This window comes from Ceratotherium simum, chromosome 18, assembly GCF_057802395.1.
Source record: "Ceratotherium simum simum isolate JZ-2026a chromosome 18, ASM5780239v1, whole genome shotgun sequence".
NCBI classification, from domain to species: Eukaryota; Metazoa; Chordata; class Mammalia; order Perissodactyla; family Rhinocerotidae; genus Ceratotherium; species Ceratotherium simum.
The window spans coordinates 5,370,853-5,394,545 of NC_141917.1; the positions used below are offsets into that span (position 1 = coordinate 5,370,853).

Below are 23,693 nucleotides of genomic sequence, written 5' to 3' on the forward strand. Positions count from 1 at the left end.
ATGAGTCTGGTCATTCTGATGCAGGTGGTCTGCTGATGACCCCTGAGAAACGCTGCACTCGGGCCTGCGTGCGACTCCAAGTGCAACCAGAGATCACAGACACATTGCCTGGACCTGCTGAGTCAGAACATGCCCGAGATCAGAAGCCCCACGCAATCCGTCAGCACACTGCAGGCTGACACACATGGCCCTGCGAGCTTTCATCAAGTGTCAACACACCTGCCTTCTTCTGTGTTTGTCACCTCCTCCGTGACACAGGTCACAGGGAAACCAGATCTCTGCATTCTGCTTTAGCTTCTCCTGCCTCAACACCTGGAGAACAAATTTTATGAATATTACTCACATATTCATATGTGACTGTTTACAAGATACCCTGTACTATACTGTAAAAATGTTCTAAAAATAATTACTCGGAATAAGTCATATAAGTACTTAAAGATTTTATTATATGCTTAGGTCTAATTGAAATCCACGTAAACACAGTTACAGTGAACACATTCTTTATGCACTATCCTTGAAAATATAAAATACAAAACCAATTTAAAGTAATTCTCATATTAAACCAGTTTTTTTATTTTTAATTTTTTTTTTTCGGCTTTGACTTCATAATAAAATGGAACAGAAAGAGTACATAAAAAGAAAACTATTAGGTAGAACTTTTAACAGCTTTCCGTTTACCTATCATAGTTAATAATCCCAACACTACTTTGCCGTGGACAATCAAACGCATCGCACTCAACGATGTGCGATCACCAACCATCTGAAAACTTGAGGACCAAACAGACGCACATCAGGAACAGAGAGGAGAGCTGGTGGCACAGCCCCACCAGCCCTCCAGGCCCCGCCAGCCCCCGAGTCCAGTGACGAGGACAGGGTGGCTGGAGGACAGGCCCAGAGCAGCGGCACTGGCCCCGCTCACAGTCACAGGCTGCCTGAGGGTCACAGCGATTCACACGGGGCTAGGAGGGTCTTCAGACAGAGGGAGGATGAAGTTAGGAAGGGGGGTGGTCCTCCCCTCGGATGCTTCGATACTTAGCCATGTCTTCTGGAAATACTTTAGAAAGCTCTTGAATCAACAGGCTTTTAAATTTCTAAGAAGAAAAATAAACATTGTGAAAATATCTTTCAGATCCATCACCCAAGTTAAAGACAACCTCGGCCCCCAAAGCCTCAAACTCAAAAGACGGAAACCGAGCTTTCCCTTCTCGCGAGCAGGCGTGTTCCTCTGCGGCCTGCTCACCTCCCAGAAATGGGATACTCAGCAAACCAGATGAAAATAAGTGTTCGCAATTACGTTACAGGTACAGCGAGAACTACCTGAAAGAGGAATACACATTCAAATACAACTTCTTCCCTCTGGCTTCAAATTAAAAAAGCCCCTCTTGTAAGGAGCTAGCCACACAGGTGGAAATGATGTTTGCAAACAGCACACCTAAGTAATCGAAATCGTCAAATATTTAATTAAGCAATTATTAACTCAAACCACATCAAACGCACTGTGTGCAAACAGCTCCATCAAAGCTTTCAGAGCACCTGGAAACCTGTCTCCTCCACACGCCACGCTTCTCGATCTGACTTATCAGCATCACATTTGTTTTAATCCAATCTTAAAAGCAGCTAAATATCTGCCAGCATCTCATAACCTTTTCTTACAAACTATACTAAAAAGAAACACTGTGGATTTAAGCATGAAGATATACTTACAGAAGTTAAAAGCACACTCTCAAAGGAGAGCTGCACTCTAACACTACCGTAACTATTTAAGATATAACTTTTGGGAGTTCAAATACACGGCCCACTGGGCAAACAAAGGCCACAGAACTGGGCCGTGAGACTTGCACAGCTCTCAGACAAGAGAAAACGACCAAGCGGCAACAGATGCAAACTGAAGATAAACCTCTGCACTGCCCAAAGGCACTGGAGGTGAACGGAAGTGGGGACGAACAGGAGCATATCACACACGAACCACGACTCTGCTCATAGAGAGGGGACTTCCACTGGACAATACAACTCACTCACAGAACAGTCAAAACGATCCCAGTTTGCTGTTCATTAAAAGCTGTATTATGTCCTAAGGGTGACGCTGAGTCCAACAGCAACTCAATCCCAAATCAGAAATGAAGCTGTGGGCACCACACTAACAATCACAGCAACTGCCAGCTCCAGGACACGCTCCCTATCATCAGTACAATCACCAGAAGGGATGCTGGGAAGCCCTGCGTCCCCAGGGCAGCACATGACAGGCACATCACTGTCGTTCTGACTGAGCAGCTCCCCTGGCTACTTGTACTCGGCCAGAGCGACCTCTGAGCCCTAAGAGGTCACTGTGTGGCCGTCCCTGCACACATCAGACAATGACTGGGCACACCTGTGGGTGCTGGGCATCAGCAGGCACAGAACACTTGTGCCCCCTGAGATCTGGGAGCTTAAGCCACAGCAGAGGAGACAGAACAAATAGAGAAAAAGAAAAGAGAAAAGTGACTCCTCATCAGTGCTCTCAAGGAAAGAACTTACGAAAGGCTGGTCTGCAAGGCCTCACTGAGGTGGTGAGATGTGCTGAGCCCGAAGGACAGTCAGTGTGCGTGTGCCAAGAGAAGGCACAGAGTTCCAGACAGAGGATGCGGCATGAAGACAAGAGGAAGGAGAGGGGTTTGGTGAATTCCAGAAACAGAAACAAGGTCAGTGTGGCCACTGGAATGAAGTCTAGGGGCAGAGAGGCAGGAGAGCTCCCTGTCTGACGCCAACAGAAATGGGAGGCCGTTAAAGGGAGGGCACCCTCCAGTGAAGGGAAAAACCACAAATTCCCCCAATCTGAACCACATTTGAGTCAAAGTAAGTAAGAAAAAAGACTACAGACAGTCCCTGACTTATGATGGTTCAACATTACGACTGTTCAACATTATGATGGTGTGAAAGCAAAATGCATTCAGCAGAAACCATACTTCGAATTTTGAATTTTGATCTTTTCCCAGGCTAGTGATATGCGGTCTGATCCTCTCTCATGATGCTGGGCGGCGTCAGCGAGCTCAGCTCCCAGTCAGCCCCGCGACAAGGGTGAACAACCGATACACTGACAGCCATGCTGTATCTGTACAACTGTCCTGTTTCTCACTTTCAGTACAGGATTCAATAAATCACGTGAGATCTTCAACACTTCATTATAAAACAAGCATTGTGTGAAACGATTTCGCCCAACTGTAGACTAACGTTCTGAGCACCTTAAGGCAGGCTAGGCTAGGGTAAGCTAGGACGTTCATTCAGTAGGTTAGGTGTATTAAATGCATTTCTGCCTTACACTGTTTTCAACTTATGATGGGACCTAACCTCATCATTAATTCGAGGAAGATCTGTACATATTTCATGCTCAAGAGGCAGAGAGTTTTTTAGATCTAATCAAAGTAAACAAAGAGTAAGTTCTCTGCAGAGAACTGCATGACTGGGGAAGTGGTACAAAGGAGACTGGAGTCAGAAGCTGGAGACATCACTGGAGAAAGAGAAGAGAATCAAGACTCAAGAATCCTCTAAACCAGAGAACCATAATTACAGGAAAAGGCCTAACAGAAGGAATCAGAAAGCATCAATGTGCAAACTTGAGATACTAAAGTCTTAAAAACGAAAACAATCACAGTTAGCCAATGACAACTAACAATCACAAAAATTAACCTGGACTCTCCTAAAAGTAAGGCTACCACTTTGTTACATTTTTTATGCTACCACATGCCTCATTGATATTTAACTTTATTTACTACCTATTACACAATTCATAATCTCCACCATGTAATGTTATGAAATAGCTGATGTTTTACCAAGTACAGAAAAGAATGACAAAGTCTATCAGCAGAACAGCTTTGTAGCTCCTTGTGTTCTGACATTCTTATAAGAGCCTTACCTTCATCGTGTCAATCTTGCCTTTAACTTGCTCATTTTTCGCTAGAGCCCTCTCCAGGCACTCTTTGGTGTAGAGTTGGGGGTTTCGACCTTGATCTATATATCTGGAAACATGAAACATCTCAATTAACATTCTCACGGGTGACACCTATTCTCAGTCTTCTTATGGGGGAAAAAAAAGGTAGCCATACACGACTTCACATGGCCCTGTTTACACAAAACTGTGTCAAAAACCAAGTGAATCAGGATTCTCTCATTTACACAAATATACATAATTTGATCTCATATTACTTCTAATAATATGAATAACTCATGAAATCAAGTAATGATCACTTACAAACCAAGCAAGCTTCACAGCCATACTACATTTTTAGCATGTGTGCTTTTAAGTTTGTTTTTTTTTTTTTTTAATTTTTTTCCCCCCCAAAGCCCCAGTAGATAGTTGTATGTCATAGCTGCACATCCTTCTAGTTGCTGTATGTGGGATGCGGCCTCAGCATGGCCGGAGAAGCGGTGCGTTGGTGCTCACCTGGGATCCGAACCCGGGCCGCCAGCAGCGGAGCGCACGCACTTAACCGTTAAGCCACGGGGCCGGCCCCAGCATGTATGCTTTTAAAAGGCTTTATGGCCACTATCTTTTGATCCTCAAGGCAACCCTTAAGGTCAGGCAGCTCCTGACAAGAGAGAACTAAGCGTGGGCCAGGGCTTCGGCGGCCTGAGCGACACGGGGGAGCCCACCAAGATGCAGCCTCCATTCCAGGTCCACCCCCTCACTTGGTAAACCCTCTGTGGGAGCCTAGGGCTGCTGGAGGGGGAAGGGGCGGGAGCTGAGAGCAGGAGAGCCCCATCGCTGCCTGCCCCAAGATTATTTTACAAACCGATCCAAGCTTTAAAAAGGGGGAGGGACTCCGACATAACATTGTACCAAATACACCTAAGTAACTGAAATTTAACAGAGAGAGTCTCTCCAAATATTTCTAAACAGTTATAAAACTGCTTCTTGACATTTTCAACACTTGTACCTAAAATGTCTCCATTATCCCAAAGATTTCATTAAGCATATTGCCTAGATGAATATCCACATATTTTACCAATAGTAGGCCACCTGACTACTTCTTTCCCTGAAGACCTAAATTGAATTATTACAAAGAAACAAAAACTACCGCCACCACCCTAAATCAAATTAATTCTTTTTTTACTGAGGCAGAGGATACATAATCACTTCAAATTAGACACTGTTAAGTTACAGTTAATGGCATAAAAACTGGTCTTTCATTATGACAGCAAAAAAATAATAAATCACAAGTTCTAGAAATTCCATTTTATTGCAATGTTTTTGAAATGATGGAATGAAAGAAGCAAAAGTATGGTTAATTTTAAACAAAATCCATCCATTTCTAGGAAAAAAAAAACCTGACAGGCTCAAATGTCAAATAAACTGGTTTCAAGAGCAACATCACTCGGACTGGCTCTTCCTCTAAGACCCAAGAGTCGGCTCCCACTTCTGCCAGCACACCAACCCCAAGCAACGGATAGAAGGGCCAAGGTTGACCTTTTGATCGCTGCAGACACAGTCAGTGTCTGAACACGTGTGCTGCAAAGCCCACCGTGGACCTGGAAATTCCTACCTCGTGCAAATCCACCGACAATCTGCAATAAACTTTCCGCATCTGCTGCTTACTTGCGCTCACGCGCCGCCTCATTCCTGATACCCCACATGAATCTCGACGGCCCTTCTGCCCCTGGCCGGTTGCGTGGGCCGAGGCTTCACTGCCCGCTGTCCTTACGTCATCTTTTCCCATCCGTCCTACTGTCACTCGCCCCACTTCGAAGACTCGAGTAGTAACTTGGCATCTGTCAATATATCCATCTGTACACTCACAACCAGAACAGCATATGAGGACACTGCAGTGAAGGCAAATCAGCCTCCACATTCCTGCACTGCACAGGCAGGCAGCCCCCGTCCAGGAGCCTGGAGCCATAACACGCACGAGACCTGCCCTCCCACGTGAGGCCGGAGAACTCAGTGGGGCTGAGAACAGGCAGAGAACACGCGACACCACGGCCAGCAGGTGAGAACAGAGCCGAGACCCCAAACACTGCTGTCTCTGCGTCCTGTCTTTGAGCACAGCCGCTGAGCTGTGTTGCACTAGGATTTGCACCTCTGAGCTTTCTGGACGCGAACAACGACAACTTTTCCCTTTATTGTTCAAGAAAATCTAGTGATTTACATTTTCAGTTTTACTGCAAAAAGTTCTAGAATTCTCTTGCTGTGCCAAGCCAGCTCCGGGAGGGAGAGGCTGCTTGGCACAGAGAAATGGACCCGGTCAAGGAGGACAAGTCCAGGATTTTAGTCTCAACTCTGACACTGACCAGCTAAACAACCCACTGCAGCTACTCATCAGTTCTTTCACCTGTCAATCCAGGTGTGCTAAAACCTGGATTGACAAAAAACTAAGTGTATTTCCTGGAGGCTTTCTCTCGACCGTGACTGCGACAGGTGCACATAAGTCCCCGGCAGAAGACAGGGAACAGCCTCCCCAAACTTGGCCTAAGAATCTTTTTTTTTTGTCTCAACAGAGCAGATATTCTCATCTCCCAGACCCAGCGTGCCCAGGGCAGTCTGGGAGACACCAGACCAGATTACTTCTCAGGTCGTTTCTGGCTGTAATTATTTTTTTTTTTTTAATTTATAATATAGCCCATGTAAGACTTTTTACTTCTCAAGAAAAAAAGGAAGTTATGTGGCTGTCCTTGTCTAAGCAGGACTTTGAGGGCTTATGGTGTTTTTCACATATTTAATAAGCATTTATTCACATCTAACTCTTTTTCAACAATACAATATTGAGGGCTGTTTTTTTTTTTTTAACTTTTTAATCCCATTAGACATAGGCTCCACAAGAGCAAGTATTTCTGTCGTCTTCACTGGCATATCCCCAGCACCTAGGCCATGCCTGCCACATGGCAGACACTTAAATACTGGGGGTTGAGAGGCCAGCCCGGTGGTGTAGTGGTTAAGTTCACGTGCTCTGCTTCGGCGACCCAGGGTTTGCAGGTTCGGATCCAAGGCGCATACCTACACACCGCTTATCAAGCCATGCTATGGCAGGCATCCCACACATAAAGTAGAGGAAGATGGGCATGGACGTTAGCCCAGGGCCAATCTTCCTCAGCAAAAAGAGGAGGTTTGGCAACAGATGTGAGCTCAGGGCTAATCTTCCTCACCAAGGAAAAAAAAAAAAAAATACTGGGGGTTGAGGGGGTCATTACACCACAACTAAACAAGAATTATACCCAAATGAATATCAAGAATGGTACTTACTCAAAAACTTCTAAAGGTACAGTAATATCATGAAGTTGCTGCCTGCACTTATCAATATCCTGTAAGCCAGTAACGATAAAATTCCTGCAGGAAAAAGCAACAACAAGAGTATCTGGTTAATTCAGGTGCCAACATTAGCACCACCCACCTGGCAATCAGGGCTCCACACAGGTGCTCCTCACACATGCACAGGTTACACACAGCTCACAGCTCTTTGGTTAGCCACAGAATTCCTCGGAAAGCTTTGGAGTTAATAGAATACCCTCAGATATTTGTTGGTTTTCTTTCTAAACTAGAAATTGCCAATACTGAGGGGCAGGGACCAACCCCTTTGAGAAGCTGATGAAAAATACCAACCTTCTCTCAAAAACAATTACCCTGATGTGCATGTGATTTTGTGTGCGATTTCAGGGAACATATGGAGCAGTGGACTCCAGCTAAGAATCCATCCTCAGTCTGGGGGGAACAAAGCCGTCGCTGCCTGGTTTAATTTCAGCTCCCCTCCGGAGCCTTCCTAGACCACCTGGCTAGTTGCACAGCACTGGTCACGCAATTATGTTTGTATGTCGTGTCCCCTATAAAGCTTGTGAGCCCCTCCCCAGAACATTCTATTTGTGTGTTTACCTTCTGTCCATCCCAGGGCCTAGAACCATAGCCACCATAGACTGTTGCCACAAAAAATAATAAATGTTCTGTGGCCTTTGTCACCACCACCCTCCCCCAACTGCTCCACATTCAGGCCTACAGCAACAGGTTTTGGAGCCCTCGCCTTCCTGGGGCCCACTTTAGCCACTCCCGCTGAAGCCCGCCTCCCCTCTGGGGACAGGGGCTGAACTCCCCAGAAGGGCTCTGGAGGAAACGCTGGGAGGGGGTCACACGAGCTCGGGGAGAGGCTCAGATAATGAAGCAGGACTCTCACTGATGGGGCCCCAGAAATGGAAACTGTATTGTCCGGTCATGATAACGTCTCCAAATGGGCCCTCAAAAAAAGGTCCCAGCAAGACAAAGCGGGAAGGAGGCGGGAGGGCAACAGGCGGCAGCTTCGATCCCGCCCTCAGAGCGCCTGGAGTGGACGGGAGGGGACCGGGGGGGGGCCAGGCCCAGAGGAGGCGGGGGAGAGGCTGCGGCTCTCGGCCCGGCCCTGACTCCCCATCCCGGCTCCCCGACCCCGGCTCTCTGACCCCGGCTCCCCATCCCGGCTCCCCGGCAGACGCTGCCCGGCCAACCCCGGGGAGACGCCGGCGCACTCGGGCCGCCACTCACAGCTTCTGGTTGAGCCCGGCCTGACTGCTGGGCTGGAAGTCGCTGACGATGATGCCGAGCTGCCGGATGTTCTCCACGAACTTCTCCAAGTGCTCCTCCAGGTGGTCGAACTTCTCCGCCATGGCTCCGAAGACAGCACCGCGGGAGCGATCCTGCTCCGCCGCTTCCTGCTTCCGCTCGGGCCCGCCGCCACTTCCGTTTCCTCTGGAACGGGTGCCGGGACCTGAACGGTGGGGCGGGGCTGGCCTAGGGGGCGTGGTCCGGACCCTGGAGCAACACCTGGGGGCGGGGCTTGAGTTCGGGGCGGGGCTGGCGTCAGCTCGGCCCCGCCCCAGCAGCCCTCAGCCGTCCAGGTGAGCGGACCGCCAGCTCTTGGTCTGCAGGTCTCGCCTGCTTGCTCTGAGGGCCCCAAAGAGCCAGCGGTGGGGATCTGCGAGACCCTGCTCTGCCTCCACTGGCCCTGGGCAAGTTCTCTAGCTCTGAACCTCTGTTCTCGTCCTTAAAATCCGGGTAATAATTCTTGACAGCTACCTGGGGTTACAGGAGATAATACCGGTACAGTGGGAAGCAAGCAGGCAGTGCTTGGAAAGAGTATCTTGTCCCCACGATGAAAATGACGTTTTTTTCCTGAATATACGAATTACAGGTACTTATTGTAAATAATTAGAACAATACAGAAAAGAATATAATGAAGAAAGAGGAAAAGACACCTGAAATCCCACGTCCCCAACATAAGCCATCTTTAAGATCTTGGAGACTGTCCGTCCATTCCTGCATTTTTTACACACAGGTGCAACCGCCTGAGGGAAAAGGGCTTGCTCAGCTTCTCATTCCCACGCTAGCCCCCCACCTGTTCCTCCAGAGGCCGGCCTCTCCCTCAGCCAGGCCCTCTTGGAGCCACCCAGCCTTTGCCCTGACCCTGAAAGGCAGCTTAGGCTGAGCTTCAGACCCATGACTTGGCCAGCAGTGATTTGCCAGCCCCGAATGAATGAATTAGCAGCCAGGACAATTCACGGTGACAGAAAGCCCCGTGTCACAATTGAGGCCTTCTATTACTAACTGCTGCCGGTACCACCAGAAGTCTCAGTCCCCTTCATGCTCCATATAATGCAGTGTCTTGGAAAACACCCACCTAGGTGAAAATCTCAAAGTTTACATGAAGGGACCAATAAAGGCAGCCTCCCTGCCCCTTTGTTGGAATCCTTGAGGTCAGCTCTGGCGTCCTTTCTTTCTTCTCTGGTGTAATTAGCACTCACCTCCTCTAGCTCTTCCTTCTAACCATCTCCCATTCAGCTCTTCTTCCCCTAATTCCTGCTGCCTTCCTAGATCAGGCCCTTGCTGCGTCACATGCCAACACTAATAAAACAGTACCCTGTGGGGTTTCCCTATCTATGAAGAATAATCCCTCCTACAACACAGAGCTGTTAGTAAACTGCTGTTCATTGATCTTACTAAAATTCCATTTTGACCACATCACTGTTGTGCTTAAGAAACTTTCTGCCCATTCTTCTAGGACTAACCCATGTTTGTTCCTACAATAGCCTATCTGGATTCTTCAAGCCGCAGTGATTTCTTCTTTTACTAAGTATCATAATATTCATCATCTGTACTTTTCAATTCCCAGAGTCTTAGGGAAAATGAGGGAGCTCCTTTTCTAGATGATCTCTGAAGCCTCTCCTAGCTGTGACCAGAAATGAAAACCCAGAGAAGGTAAGTGATTTGTCAGACTTACTGAATCGGGGACTGCAGTCGATGTGGTGGACTGAGCAGCATGGGAAGCCTCTGTTCCCATTCTGAATACACAGAAATGGTTAGATAAAAAAAGTTCCCTCCTGATTTAACAACAATGAACTTCAGGGGATTTTTTTTTTAATTTTTTGTTTATTGCAGTAACATTGATTTATAACATTGTAAAAATTTCAGGTGTACATCATTATACTTCTATTTCTGCATAGATTACACCATGTTTACCACCAAAATACTAATTACAACCCATCACCACACACATGTACCGAATTATCCCTTTCACCCTCCTCCCTCCCTTCAGGGGAATTTTAAAACAAGGTGGAAACAAAATACATGACAAAAGAAAAAAAAAGATGGTTGGGGAGAGGTCAGGATATGGAGTTAACAGTCCTCAATTTCGTAAGAAATAAATAGATACTGATGGAAATTAGCCTTTGTTAAGTATTTACTTTAAAATCTTAAGGATATCTCTTTGCTAGAATATATAATTCCAAAACTAGTAGAGAGGAGAAGGGAATAAGAAAAACACAATCAATACAATGGAAGGCAAGAAAAAGGGCGAGGTGAAGCGAAGAACAAGCTTGGAAAATAAAAAGCACAACATAGTGAAAGGATTAAAGACGAATATGTTAGTGATCATAATAAATGTAAACAGATTTAACTACTTGCTTGAAAGAGAGGCTCTCTCAGATTGGAAGTATTTTGTTTTGCTGTTGCTATTGTTTTAATCTAGCAAAGTTTTTTCAAAGGCACACATAAAACAAGCATACAGAAAGGTTGAAATAAAGGGATAGGATAGAATAAGCTTTGACAGGCAACCAAATGAAAGCTGTTGAAGCAGATAAAGTTAAAAATGAATAGAAATGTAAGAGACTTTTTAAATGATAAAGGGAAGACACCACCAAGAGGATATACTAATATTAACCTCTAAGCAACAAACAACATAGTCTTATGATATCTAGCACAAAAACTAACAAATTATGAGGGAAAATTCAAAATCTGTAATTATACCAGGAGATTTAGACTACCTCTATCAGAAAGCAATAAACAAAGTGGATAAAAAAATATATGAAGAATGTGGAAGATTTGAATAATATGATTAATAAACGTGATCCATGAGAAACAGTGAACCCTGAAGAAAAGATTGTTTCCAAGCACACATGGAATATTTATAAAAATTTGACCATTCACCAGGCCACAAAGGAAGTTTCAGCCAATTCCAAATTCTGCGAAGTAGACCGGGTTTTCTGACCTCAATGTAGTTACAATAGAAATCAATGATGTTACTTTGTACACACACACACACGCACACACACACACACATTTGAAAACACAAACACACTCTTAGAAATAATTCGTGGGTATACATACGTCTGAATTAGTGTGGGCAAGACCCAGTTGATGCCTGTCATCCTTGAGTAGTTGTTAATAACACTCCCTTTCTCTCACTATCAAAGGTGTCTCTGTTTGGTGGATACATTGCATGGTCAGCCTAGTTAAAGGGAAAATTGTAAAATATTTGGAACTGAACAGCAAGCATTTATCAAACTTCTGCTTTGCTTCTAAAGTGATACTTTGACGGAAAATAGCCTGGAAATAATAAGCTAAGGTTTCAACTCAAAAAGTAAAAAAAATTTTTAAAAAAGAGAGAAATCTCAAGCACAAAAAAAATATATAGAAAGGAGTGATAAAGATAAAGACAGATAGTGATGAAAATGAAAACTATTTCATTAGTTTTCTTTCTGATTTCATTAGAAGCTAGAAATATGAACAGTAAAGAAACGCTGATTGTTGAAAAGATGAATCAAATAGACATCTTCTGGCAAGTCCCATCAGGGGGGCAAGGAGAGGGAGAGAATAAACAATATTATAAATGAATGAGGGAACATAATTCAGTTACAGTGACACTTGTATGTTAACATTTTGAAAGCTCAGAGGATGTGGACAATTTTCTAAGAAACTACCAAAAATTAACTTAAGAAATAATAGGAAATCAGAATAGATCCTAACCTTTCAATAAACTGGCCAGTAAACAAAAATCTCTTTCAAAGAAATGAAAGACATCAAGCTCTGAGAGCTTTTTACATTAGTTTGGTTTTCTTAATTGAACAGCAAAGCAAAAATAATTTCAAACTTACACAGACCCTTTCAGAGACTAGAAAAAGAAAAAACACATCCTAGCTCATTTTTAAAGGGTTGTATAATTTTGATATGAAAAACAGATGACAAGGACAGTGCAAAAAACAAAAAAGAAAAGAAAAGAAAATATAGGCCAGTCTTCCTTCTGAAAGTAAATGCAAAAGTCCTGAATAAAATGTTAGCAAACTGAATCAATTATCATGTGTCAGCTACCTATTGCTGCATAACAAACGTCCCCAAAACTTCGTAGCTTAAAACAACCACCATCCTCCATTTTGCTCACAAATCTGCCATGTGGGCTATGCATGGCATTCACAGCCTGCCTCTGCTCCATGTCACATCAGCTGGGGTGGCTTGACTGGGGCTGGAGGATCTGCCTTCAAGATGGCTCACTCACATGGTCATCATGTTGGGAGTGGATGTGAACTGGGAGTTCAGCTGGACTGTAGGCTGGAGACCATGGTTCCCCTCCATGTGAGTGTCTCTCCAGGCTATTGGGGCTCCCTCACTTCATGGTGGCAGGGTTTCAGGAGCACATAGCTCAAGAGAAGCAGGCAGAAACTGTATTACCCGTTACGCACTAGCCTCTGAAGTCCCGTCACATCATTTCCACCATAGCCATGGCACATTTAGGTTCCCGGGAGGGGACATAAACCCAACCCAATGGAAGAAGTAAGAAGTCACATTGATGGAAGAACAGGTAAAATGGGAGGTCTGGTTGAAGCCATTTTCGGAAAATACAACCTGTCACACATCACACTGAAAAAAAAATAATGATCTGTTGGGCTTTTCCTAGGACTACATGAATGGTTAAATATCATAAAATCTATTATATAACTAAGTCCATTAGGGTTAAAGGAGAAAAACATTTCAAGTAGACTTAAAAAAATAGACATTTGATGAATTCAACCCCATTAATGATTAATGATTTGTTTTTTAAAAGAAGCCTCTGAGAACACTAAGAATAGAAAGAAACTTCCTAAACCTAATAAAAGATAGCTACTAAAAATGTACAGAAGGCGTCGGACTTAACAATGAAACTTTAGAAATATTTTCACTGAAGTCGTGAACACAGCCAGAACTGTGGCCCAACTTTTGGGTACTGCACTGGAGCACAGGCCAGTGTAGAGACAGTCCTGGAAGGGGCAGCAGGCTGTCATTCATTCAGGTCCTCCCTATCGTCCACCTTCATTGACATTGAACCTCTATGTGTCCCTGGACCCATCTTAAAATTCTTGGGTATTTTATACCTTAGCTTCCAAGTTATATTTTAGGCGTTTTGAGGACAGGAATCTAAACTTACACATCCCCCAGAGTCCCAAACATATGTGAACTAGCTCAGTAAACAGTTTTTGATTATTTGAAGGCTAAGGGAAAAGGAGACAAAGGAAGCAGCAGAAAGAAACCAAATGTTGCCTGTTTTTCCGCTATGGATGTAACTCCCCAGGAAGTCATCCTTTCCTGTGGGGTAGAGCTTGGCAGCCACTTGCTTTCCAAATAGTTAGGAGAAATGAGTGCTTCTGCCGTTTTGACTTATGGCCCCCTCTGCCCTGCCCCTCTCCTGGTGTTTTTTAGTACTTAGTGAGTTGGTTCTGCCTCCTCCTGTACTTGCATACATAGCCCGTGAGAGGGCCAGTTTCTAAGAGCAGCTTTGGCTGCAGAAAAGGTTACATGGAGATGTTCTACACTGCCAGTTTCGGCCTTCCTAATAATAGTCACCCTGGGTCTGTGATCATGTTACCCTTTGTATTAGCCTGCAAGGGCTGCTGTGACCAAGTCCCACAGACTGGGGGCTTAAACAACAGACGCTTACTGTCTCACAGTCCTGAGGGCCAGAAGTCTGAGACCAAGGTGTCAGCAGGGTTGGTTCCTTCTGAGGCTGTGAGGAGAATGTGGTACAGGCCTCTCTCCTAGCTTCAGGTAATTTGCTGGCAATCTTTGGCATTCATTGGCTTCTGGAAGAATCACCCCATCTCTGCCTTCATGTTCACGTGGCGTTCTCCCCGTATGCATGTCTGTGTCCAAATTTCCCCTTTTTATAAGGCCACCAGTCATACTGGATTACGGCCACCCTAATGACCTCATTTTAACTTGATTACATCTTCAAAGACCCTGTTTCCAAATAAAGTCACATTCTGAAGTACTGGGAGTTAGGATTGCAACATATGTTTTTTAGAGGGACACAATTCAACCCGTAACCTTCCTCTTTTGTTCAGGAACACTAGCCCTTTCTCTCTGTATTATGACTGAGGGATAGTTAATTCAGGGCCAATTCAGTACAATTGTGGTATCAGTCCCTACATTTCTGTGATTTGTGATTGGTCATCAGCCCCCATTTTCATTTCCATGAACTTTCTCCTTCCTCTCTGCTCCTATTTGCATTGTCTAGAGTGAGAAGAGAAACGCAAGGTTTTAAAGCATAGCTTTTGAAACCATCTCAGATGGAGCCATTGAGATCCATTGAGTACACAGGAGTTTTAAAGCATTTCAAAAGCACTTATCTCCCAGTTGTCCAAAATTATTGCTCCACTGACTATTGTTCTCTGCTGAAACCAACAGCTTTTCGAACCCACTGAAACCTACATTGAAATTCTCCCTTCTTCTCCTTAAGCAGCTAAATAGTGGCTGTTTTCCGTTTACTTAGCATCCTAAATACTGATGATTTGTTTGTAAGAAACATTCTAGAATTTAAACACCCCAGGCTGCACATGTAAATGAAATTAGGCTGGAAAACCCCAGCAAGTCAGAGGGTGTCCCTGTTAGGACACTGCCTGCAGAAAACCTGCAGAGCTCTGCTGACAGCAGACTGTGTCCTGTGCTCTGAAGTCGACAGGATTTTCCAGTGGGAAATTTCCTGACTTCTAATACTGCATGACCTTAGAATCGAGAGTCTGTTTTTTTTTTTTCTTTTTTTTTCTGTTTTTCATTCACATTATTATTGCTCCATCAGCACTCATGGCCCTTAGTGATGCCATTTGGAACATTTTTTGCCACTCATTCTAATTTATTCTGAGAACCAGATTCAGCTTAAGTTTAAAAAATGTAACTAGCCTACCAAGAGGGCAAAACAGCTGGGTTCTGCTTTTCAATTTGTGGATTCTCAGCACGTTAGCAGTTCTAGCAGAAGGGAAGATTTGCAGCTCTGTTGCTTTGATGATGATGATGATGATGGTCATGATCATATGATGACAATATCTAGCATTTTATTGAGCATTTTATATAGATTATCTCATTTACTCCTCATAACCCTAAGAGGAAGCTACTATAATTTGCACCATACATGGTCAAATATAAGCCAAAAAAGTTTCCCTATATACAGAATTGGCAGGCAGAATAATTCCAGCTGGTAGAGGATGTTAATATTGTTTTTCCCTCGAGTGCCACACTGGCACATGAATGTTCACATAAATTAGATTTACAGTTCATTCTGTTAGGCTCGCATATCAATGAAAGTGCATGACTTGTGCAATAAAAATTATAAATTGTATCTTGTTTTAATCCTAATAAGTATTGAGAAACAGTAAGATTTCTCTTCTCTTCTAGTTTCTTGTATATTCAACGTTTGTGGTTCTACCTGGAATTCTGTGTAATGAACCTGTCACAAGATTTAAAAAGCAACAAGATGAGACTACACTCGTATAGCCTGCAGATTGGCATGTGAACTGATCAGGAAGTGAAGTGTGCGGTGGACTTTCACTATCAAGTTTTTATGCAAAGTTTGTCACAAATTCAAGAGAGGACGGAGTAGCATTATAGAAACAGAGATAATAAGGTGAGACATCTAACTCTTCACAAAGTATACACACATATACACTAACACAGAAATGTAAACTTTTTAGACTTGATGCTGATTTTCACCCTACTGGTTCCTTCAGTACACTGCTTAAGTCCTGATATCTCATAGCCCTGTGGGAAAATTAGTGATGTTCAGTTGAAGTCTAACTTGTCTTAAACACTCCAAAGAGAAACAAGCTGTGCTCAATTATGCTCTTCTAATTGTGATGATCCAGAAAACAAAGCCTTACCTTGCAGGAAATCATGGTGCACGTGGAGCTGGAACACCTGCTTCTGGTTCTGATCAAGAAAGACAGATACCCAGGATGCTGTCCAGCAAAGAGCACCTGAAATAAGCAAATAGGAAGCAGCCTTTGACAGAAAACTAAGTAAAAATAGATTAAAACTCTTCAGTATGGAAGATGGAAGCTAAGAGGAGACATGTGCAAGGTCTATATAAGTTTGAACAGACAAAGTTATTAAAGCTCAGGACACCAGAACTAGTGTTAACTTCCTTAACCTTCTAGGAAGTGACCTTAGTTGTGCTAGTCCACGTCCTCTGAGAAGCAGATCTCAGGATGGGATTAAACATGCAAGAAATTTTTTAGGGAAAATATTTGTGAGAGAAAGTAAGGAAAAAAACATAAAATGTTGAAAGATTCATCAGACCAAGATTCAGGTCTGACTCCAAGAGAAAGAAAGAAGGAAGGAAGCAGGGACGGAGGGAGGGAGGAAGAAAGGCGGCAAGCTAGAAGCGTCTTAGACTATAGTGCAGTTCTAAGGAGAGTCTAGTGAGACCACTACAGCATCCTCAAACCTAAATCCCTCACCAGCAGAGGCCCAGGTCTCTCAGGATGGACATGCCTTAGTATCCCTGCCTTAGTCATTGTCTGGAAGCTGCCCACGAGATCAAAACCTGCAATAGATTTCAGAGTAGAACATTGACCCTTGGCCCATTCCAGCCTCTGCAGTTGGAGATCTGAGAGGTGCGTTTTCATGGCACTACATTAGGACAAATCGTAATCATAATCATGGCCATTTATTGTCAGCCTGCTCAGAACCAAGCATTGCCCTGGAAACTTTACATATATTAAACATAATGTCGAAACAACCCTCCAGGCAAGATATGATTACTCCCCACCTTTAGTGAGAAAATTGAAGCTTAAAAAGGTAGGTGCCTCGCCAAGACCACACAACTGGTTGGTGCAGAGGTGACATTGGATCCTGGGACCATCGGGCTTCCAAGTCTGTATTCTTACCTCAATAAACAGTGAGGGGACTTTTGCTTCTACAATAAGAAATATTGAATTCACTGAACTTGTTAAGCTAAAAAGTTGAGTGTTTTAAAAATATAAACAAATGCTACATGTGTTCTGCATAGTTCATAAGTGACAAGCTTTGAGACCGACACCATCACACTTTCCCACCAAATGACTCATAACTGCACTGGACCCTTAATGGTCCCAAATGGCATTTCTCATGTCCTCCTGACTTTCTAAAAATGGAGCTCAAGCATGGTCTTTGCTATATGACTTTGGGCCATTTTGGTTTCTCCTCCTGGAAATAAAGGTAATGTCTATAAATGTGTGAAGCATCTAGCATGGCACCTGGAATGTGGAAGGCATTTGACAAATGTGGGTCTCTTCTAATGGCTCATTCCCAAATGCACAAAGCCAAGCTTTTCTTCTTGTACCATAAACTGGCTCTTTCTTCCAAAAATGCATTGATTACATCATGCCTCAACCTAAATTCTTCTGACATCATCCAGTTGTCTGCAGCAGAGATTTTTCAGTCTTACTCTCTGCATGACCCCACTCACATGCCCCATGTACTTGCTCTATTACAATACCCCAGTTCTCTGGGTGGGGCAGGATAAGGGGAGCAGGTGCATGTGCCCCTGGAAGAGGGTGTGAGACCCTCAGAGGAGTGGAATGTGTAGTCTGAAATTGCTCGTCCTCCAGGAAGTTAGGCTACAGCCATCATCTCCCCTTTGAGAGTTTCCAGTCCTCAGAATGAATTCCAAGTCCTTACCAGTGGCCTAAAACTGCCTCCCACTGACCCTCACCTAGGGGCTGGCTGGACTTTTGCCATCCCTGCCTCCTTACCTTTGCTGGTTTCCTCCCTCTGCTGGGAAGTCCTCTCGCACACTTTTGTCTGTACTTGGGGAACCCACTCATCCATTTCAGTGCAGCTTTCCCCTACTGCCTCAGGTAGAATCTTAACTCCCTGGTCAGAGCTCTGGCGCATCTGTTACCTGTTCCTACCTGCAGAGGTAGTGGATCAGCTAGAGGCTAAAAGAACAGGCTCCACCTTCAGACAGATGCACGTGATGGAGACTGCTTGAATCCCAATAAAACCTGCTTTTTCTTCTTCTATAGAAATGGAAGTAAAACCAGGCCCATGGCTACCTGGCCAGTCCACATGGCCCAGGCTCACTTGAAGTTACCTGTGGCCTTGGCATTAAGAAATGTGAGCAGAAGTGATGTGTGCCAGATCTGGGTCTGGGACTTAACTCATCTCCTGGGTCTTCTCCATGCTCGCTTCCCTCATCTCTCTGGCCGGACCTGGATATAGCAATGACTGTCTAGTAGAACTTTCTGAGAGGATAGAAAGATCTAGATCTGTGCTGGCCAATATGGTAGCCACTGGATACTTGAAATGTGGCTAGTGCAACTAAGGAACTGAGTTTTAAATCATATTTTAATTTATTTAATTCACTTAAATGAATTACGTTTCCAGTGGCTACTGTATCAGATATTGGAAACTTTGAGGATGGAGGACCAACAACTTAGAAGGAACATGGGTCCTGGAATGCTCCCGTGGGAAGCAGAGCTACCCCACCAAAGTGGGCTACTGACCTTGGAACTGTTTAGTGAGAGGAAAAAAAGTTAATATTTTTAGGACAGTTAGGGTAGTGTGGCATCATGGTTATAGCAGGAATCTGGAGGCTCACTTCCTAGTTCAAATCCCAGCTCTGCTACTTAATAGCTGTACGACCTTGGGCAAGTCGCTTAACTTCCCTGTGCCTCAGAGTTCTCATCACTGCATTGGGGAGATTAAGCGTACACATGACACCTCAGCTTGTTGTGAGAATTAAATGAAGTAATAAATGTAAAACACTTAGAATATTGTACCCACCGTATACTTGTTAGTTATTGTTATGAAATTTGGGTCTCTTTGTTACAACATCCTAGCTTTGCACTAACTCATGTCGGTTTGAATCATCGCTCCACCATTTACCACTTGTGTGATATTGGGCAAGTCGTTTGCCCATGGTAAGCACTTAATATCTGTAATTATTATTATAGAACATATCATACTATAGTGTAGGCAACTGTTTAGGTATCTCTCTTGTGATCTTCTCAAGGATAGAAACCGTCATTTATATTTTTGTTCTACAGTGATTAGCACAGTGAAGATGCTCAACAAATGTTTATTGAATGAATGAATGAATGAATGAACAGAGAAATAACACCTCTAGTATTTGTTTACCTGAAAACCCAATACTTTAACTGTTGAAATGCTGCTTCCGAGACTTCCCTTGGCCTTTAGTTCCTGATGGGACTCTATTAGCATACCCAAACAAGGGCTTTCTGTCCCTTCCTTCCAGATCCTCAACAGCTCTTCCAACACTAATAAAAGGTTCCTCTGAAGCCTCAGCCCAGCACAAAGACTGGCCAGGATGACTCATTTGAGCAGGCTGTTGGCAGAGGACACCTTTGGGATTACTCTCATCAATTCCTGTTTATTAACTGCTTGCCCCTGAGGGATGCCGGGGATAAGTGGTGACATGTGGCTGGAATTTAAGGGCCTTGGCAGATCACACAGTGTATGCTGACTCCCACAAGTAACTTTGTTCAACTCCCTACTGGAAGGGAGGAGGGCCTGGGATTTTACCTGTGGTCAGAGCTGGAGGAGGGGAGAGCTGGATAGTCATGATGCCCAGAGACCCAACTTGCACGTCCATCAGGCAGTAAGCCCCCGGGGTGAGGGGGTGTATCAGTCAGGGTTCTCCAGAGAAATGTAGGATATGTATAGACATACAGAAAGAGATTTATTATAGGAACTGGCTCATGCAATTGTGGAGGCTGAGCCATCCCATGATCTGCCATCTACAAGCTGGAGGCCCAGCTGGTAGGTAATTCAATCCAAGTCCGAAGGGCTGAGAATCAGAAATGCTGATGTCCGAGGGCAGAAGATGCATGTCTCAAGCAAACAGAACAAATTCGCCCTTCCTCCACTTTTCTGTTCTCCTCAGGCCCTCAGTGGACCAGGTGATGCCCACCCACATTGGTGAGGGTGATCTTCTTTACTGAGTATATGGATTCAAATGCTAATCTCTCCTGGAAACACCCTCCCAGACACACCCAGAAATAGTGTTTTACCAGCTGTCTGGGCATCCCTTAGCCCAGTCAAGTTGACGCATAAAATTAACCACCATGAGGGGCCGGCCCAGTGGCGTAGTGGTTGGGTTCGTGCTCTCTGCTTTGGTGGCCTGGGGTTCATAGGTTCAGATCCAGGGTTCGTACCTACACACCCCTCATCAATCCATGCTGTGGCAGCATCCCATATACAAAATAGAGGAAGATTGGCACAGATGTTAGCTCAGAGACAATCTTCCTCAAGCAAAAAACAAAAAATTAACCATCATGAGCGGGGAGGCACAGATGTGGAATTCTTTACAGTCATCCCTTGGTATTGGAGGGAGATTGGTTTCAGGACCCCTGTGGATACCGAAACCCAAGAATACTCAAGTCCTTGAGATAAAATGGATCGCATATAACCTATGCACATCCTCCTGCATATTTTAAATCATCTCTAGATTACTTAGAGCACCTAATAGAATGTAAATGCCATGTAAAAAATTGTTATAGTGTATTGTTTAGGGAATAATGACAAGAAAAAAAGTCTGTACATATTCAGTACTGATGCAACCATCACAGGCCTTTCCATTTGCGGTCGGTTGAATCCGTGAATGTGGAACCCATGGGTACAGAGGGCTGACCGCATTTATTTTTACCATATTCTCATTTTTTACCCTAGGGCAAAGGAGAAAACTTTTGGGGAAAATGTCTACAAGAGTTCCTGTCCCTGGTAATTTATACTCCAGTGGGGAAGAAGTATAAGTGGTGTCATCCCTGCTCGGTGCAGGTGGGCCAAGTGGCAGCTACAGAGGATTTGCCAGTGCACGTAGAATGCTCCCTAGGAACCCCAGAAATACACTGGGACCAGGGAGGAGCCTGGAGAAGGAGGCCTGAGATCCAGCATCAGTGCAGGTGAGCTAACCAGGTAGTGGAATAGGATATGGACCTGTGTTCTCCAGGTGAGGCTCGGAGACGGGCGTGGTACCTGTGTGTTGGCATTCACAGGCCTAGCAAAGAGTTGGCACACAATGATATTTGTTGTTTGAGTTTATGCTACTGGTCATCTCCCTTGACTCTTGGAAAGTAAGTGTCTAGAGAGTCAAAGGAACAGTTACAACTAAAAACTATGTGATCTTTCAAAGTCTTCAAGTTCATTATTTTCACCGCTGCTTCCCCAGAAGAATAACTCTCTAAAGGAAAAGGAGCCTTGTCTTTGGTGCTAGTGGGGAAGCAGAGGCATGGGATATCCACATTTCACTCTGCACCTGATCTGGGGAGAAATCCCCCAGCAGAAGGAGAAGCAACGCATGTGTCAAGAAGAGAGAAAGGCAGGCTGGGAATGAGGAGAGAAGGAGCTACTTTCAAGGCGGTTTGCAGCTGCTCAGAAGAGGAAGAATTGAATGAAGGGCAGCAACGGGAGGCTAGAATTCCACTTTCCCCTGCTTCTGTACCTTCTCAACACCGAATAAAATGGTTCTTTACCAGGGTTGCCACGCACCCAGGTGTTGTTTGGAAATGTGGTAGGGTGTTCGTGGTTGTCACAATGCCTGGGGACCTGTTGTAGTCTTCTATAGCTGCAAACACAGTGCCTTAAAACAACACAAACTTATACTCTGAGCTTCTGGAGGTCAGAACTCTGAAATGAATTTTACAGGGCTGAAATCAAAGTGTCAGCAGGGCTGTGGTCCTTCTGGGGGCTCCAGGGGAGTATTTGTTCCCTCGCCTTTTCCAGCTTCTAGAGGCCGTCCACATTCTTCAGATCACGGCCCTTCCTCCATCTTTAAAGCCAGCAGTTGCATTACTCTGACCTCTGCTTCGGTCCTCACATCTCCTTCCCTGCCTCCCTCTTTCACTTATAAGGACCCTTGTGATTACATTGAGCCCGTCTGGATAAGCCAGGATTCTCTCTCTGTTGTAAGGTCCATTGATTAGCAACTTTATTCCCACCTGCTACCTTAGTTCGCAGTGCCACATAACCTAACATACTCACAAGTTCCAGAGATTAGGACATTTTGCGGGGGCCAGTATTCTGCTACCCTGGGAATGTTATGGGTGCATCGTAGGTGGGAGACTAGAGATGCTAAACACCGTGAGACTGTCCCACACGATGAAGAGTTTTTCCCCCAAAGGCCAATAGTGCCTTCTTGAGAAACACTGCCAGAGCCTTGCTAATCCAAGATGCTTCACATGTGCATAGAAGGAGAGGGGAACTTCACTTTGCATCTCAAGGTGCCCTCTAAATTTACAGTTACAACATCACATATAGAGAAAGAAAGAGAACAAGAAAGTGAGAGGAATAAATACAGAGAGCAAGAGAAATGAGATCAACATCTGTGCAGATACTCACTGACCGCTGCAGCCCCTCTCTCACGCAGAGGCTAGAAATCTGGAATTACAATTCCTAGATTTCCCTGCAGGAGACCAAGTCCCACCCATGAGAAGCATGCACACAAGACAGGGATTTGAAATTGGGTCCACTGGGGGAAAGGCGGCGTGCCTGTGGGCCTCCCTGCTGCTGGGCCCGCCTGAGCGGAGGAGGCAGGGTGTTGGGGCTGTGGGCTCCCAGGTCCATCTGCATGTGCTGCGGTGGCCTAACCTTCCCCAGCAAGACAGAGCAGGGGCTTCCGGTGCTCAGGAGCTGGTTCTGAGACTTCACCCTAGAGACTCTTCCCGCAGCCCTTCCTTAGATTTCTACGCACCAAGCTCCCTGCATTCAATCACTTTAGCAGAGACGAGGAGAGAGAGAACTCTGGCAGAGACAAGGTCCCCACCAAGAGGACATCACTAAGACGATACCTACTTTTGCACCTTGTATGCACTGGCATCTGTAAGAAACACAGAGTCTAGAACTGGAGAATTTGAGAGCGTGATGCATGACATCAGTCAACCCCTCATTACACACATGAGATCACTGACAAAGAGTCTACCCAGGACAAAGAAAAACTAAGAAACCATGGAAAAGACAAGAAGATTTCCAACAAAATTATTTGTATTTGTCGGCTTTTGCTATGACAACAAGCAGCCTCAACATCTCACGGGCTTGCACCATAAACAGTTATCTCCTGCTCATGAGACACAAGGTGGAGGCAGGGGACGGCCATGACTCAGCTTCACTTGGCTCCTTTCAGCTCAGCTTGGCACCACTCAGGTCTTCTCTTTCCAGAACCCAGGCTGAAAGGGTAACTCATTCTGGAACG

At 44.8% G+C, this 23,693-nt stretch overlaps 1 protein-coding gene across 2 annotated transcripts; it reads right to left on the minus strand.

Moving 5' to 3' along the window:
• Window positions 1–425: 425 nt before the first annotated feature.
• Window positions 426–8,658, minus strand: MED10 (mediator complex subunit 10). 2 transcript variants are annotated; one of them, XM_004440048.3, is made up of 4 exons: window positions 8,474–8,651; window positions 7,211–7,294; window positions 3,890–3,992; window positions 426–1,091 (listed from the first exon to the last, which is right to left on the minus strand). In XM_004440048.3, exons 1-4 carry the CDS (start codon window positions 8,593–8,595, stop codon window positions 993–995), a joined length of 408 nt encoding a protein of 135 aa, XP_004440105.1. In that variant the 5' UTR covers window positions 8,596–8,651; the 3' UTR covers window positions 426–992. The 2 variants fall into 2 exon arrangements, with proteins under 2 accessions (XP_004440105.1, XP_087299230.1); XM_087443104.1 differs by lacking the exon at window positions 426–1,091 and adding an exon at window positions 5,517–5,742 and having other exon boundaries at window positions 8,474–8,658.
• Between the last annotated feature and the right edge of the window lie 15,035 nt (window positions 8,659–23,693).